Source organism: Pseudorasbora parva, chromosome 2 (genome assembly GCF_024679245.1).
Source record: "Pseudorasbora parva isolate DD20220531a chromosome 2, ASM2467924v1, whole genome shotgun sequence".
Taxonomy (NCBI): Eukaryota; Metazoa; Chordata; class Actinopteri; order Cypriniformes; family Gobionidae; genus Pseudorasbora; species Pseudorasbora parva.
The window spans coordinates 53,821,322-53,823,776 of record NC_090173.1 but is presented as its reverse complement, the minus strand read 5'-3'; the positions used below and the strand labels follow the sequence as shown (position 1 = coordinate 53,823,776).

Sequence of the window (2,455 nt, the reverse complement as noted above, 5' to 3'; positions counted from 1 at the left end):
TGTCTTTACAAAAGATAACCGATCTTCATTTATGTAAACAAGGTGAAACATGGGTGATCTTTTAGACACAGACCACTCATGCATGTTAATACATTCAATAGGAAGCAGTCTCTTAAACTGCTAAACACAATTCTACACACATACACACACACACACATAGACATTTTGTTTCAAAGTGTCGCTCTTTCAAGTACAAGCAGAATGTCCGTTTTTATACGTGTTCAGTCCTGGTGCGCTCCCACCCAGGAGCCGTTTCTCAACAGTGCTGTGCTGTCGCTCGCTTCTTCCTTTTTCCTTTGAAAGGCACAAATATTTACTCGGAAGAAGAAGGCGGTGGCGGCGGCTGGTTTCGGGTTAAATGGCTTTTGCTGTCTCCCTGCTTGGCGGAGCTCGTAGGCAGTGCGGAGGCAGTGATTGGCAGATACTGGCACTGGTGCAGCCGAAGGAACAGTACAAATGTCCATTCACCGGCAAGAACGAGGCCTCGAGATCCGTCACATGAACAGTTCAACACTTCTTCGGCCCGTTGAGCTTCCAAGGCAGATTAGCTTCCGCTCATTCCACGGATCAGTGCATCTCTAACAGCTAGCATTGATTTTAAATGGGAGCATCATACTCTTGTAGGAAGTCTTTGAGCTGTTGTGGCAGCTGCTCTTTTTTGCCGGACACGTCTATATGTCCATTGACGGTCTTCCTGCATAGATGCTGCAGGGAGGACATTGTGCAGGGAAGAGGCCTCAGCAGCTCCAGAGGGATCTTCTCGCCCCCTGTGTAGATGTAGTAGGCGCTCCTCGAGTTCCCAATGGAGAGAACGTTCCTAGGCATGTAGTGATGGACGAGCTTCAGCACGCAGTCAAAGCGCGGCACGGACTGCATGCTCTTGGAGTCCGTCTGCAGGAAAAAGGACTTGTTGTCGCACTGCACCCGCAGGTTCTTGGTGCCCGACTCGGTCTTCACGCTGAGGGTGAAAAAGTGCCGGTTGTCTGAACTGTCCCGGACCAGAAAGGTCCCGCTAGGCTCCGAGCTCAGCAGGTGATTGGCCTCTTTGCCGCTGATGGAGCCCCAGTAGAAGCCGCTCTCCTGGAGCATGCGGATGGCGTGTTGCACCATCTGGTATTGCAGCTTGGAGCTGAAGGTTTTGTAATGGTGAGACGGCAGCCGCATGCTTGCGTCAAACAGGCTGCTGCTCATTGCGTTGTCAAACTTGCTGTGGGTTACCATGGCGTGATCCTCTCAAAGATGGTAGCAGAAGCCTATGGAGAAAGAGTTTGGATGAGTACCACAGGAAACAAGCGCTCAATAGGATGCATTGTGTCAACAGTGCAGCGGTTTAAAGCCAGCTATCAAACTAAGACATCTAAAACTGCTCCATCATTGAATATGGTAGTAGTAAAGATACCCAATTTATTCAAATATAAAAAAAATATTCAAAAAAAAAAAAATTCTTACTCCTTATATTGGCTATATTGATAACATTATTTTAGTGTCTTTGTTAGACGTTACGTGTAGTGACTGTAGTAATACCTCTAAATGATGTACATGTAAATATCCATTAACCAACCCCTATTCCTAATCTTGACCCTCCAGTAAGTACAGTAAGTACTATATATTTGTACTATATATATACTATATAGTTGTTATAATATTACTGAGTAATATTAAGTAAGTACATGTACTTACTATAGGATTAGGATTAGATGCTTTTTAAGGGTAAATTGTATGCAATAATGCATACTTTATAGTTCTTACTATAGCAACTGCATGTAACGTTGTACAATGACACTCAAATAAAGTGTAACCTAAGTATTTTATGTAGCTATTAAGGAGTGAGAATTATTAGGTTGCGATAGTTCACCCAAAAATGTAAATGTTGTCATATGGAAGTCAATGGGGTCCATCAAATGCCTGATAACAACATTCTTCAAAATATCAACAGAAGAAAGAAACTCATACAGGTTTGGATCAACATGAGAGTGAGTAAATAATGGCAACATTTGTAATTTTGGGGTGAACTGTCACTTTAAGTATAAAGTCAGAGCACTCTGATAAGTAGCTACATAAGAGTTTATTCTGAAAGCCTCTCTTACCTTTGAGTGTCTTTTAGTAGATGAGAACTTTTTGTAATATCCAAAAAAAGTGATAAGTCTCTCGCGCTCTCTCCTCCGGCTTGTGTTTTTGTCAAGAGAAGTGTGTTTCTCTTCACTGTGCCTTGGCGAACTCCTCTGTTATTTGTAGTGGCCTCCTCCTCATGTTCTAGTTTGGCTCCGCCCAGGGTTCTTCCAGTAAGGGTAGGTTGTCAGTAATACTATTCCTGGTACTGCAAAAAGCTCTTCCCCTCCCCCTCTCCCTCTCTGCTCTTCCAGATCTGCCGCCTTACTGTAAACCTATTCCCTAAAACAACACCTCCCCATTGTTGACGAATTGATACCGTTTCCTAGTAACAGATATTTCGAAT

The 2,455-nt window shown here is 43.7% G+C and overlaps 1 protein-coding gene across 1 annotated transcript; it reads right to left on the bottom strand.

Moving 5' to 3' along the window:
• Positions 1-537: 537 nt before the first annotated feature.
• socs3a (suppressor of cytokine signaling 3a) lies at positions 538-2,237 on the bottom strand. Its single transcript, XM_067429121.1, has 2 exons — positions 2,088-2,237; positions 538-1,253 (listed from the first exon to the last, which is right to left on the bottom strand). Exon 2 carries the CDS (start codon positions 1,219-1,221, stop codon positions 598-600), a length of 624 nt encoding a protein of 207 aa, XP_067285222.1. The 5' UTR covers positions 1,222-1,253; positions 2,088-2,237; the 3' UTR covers positions 538-597.
• Between the last annotated feature and the right edge of the window lie 218 nt (positions 2,238-2,455).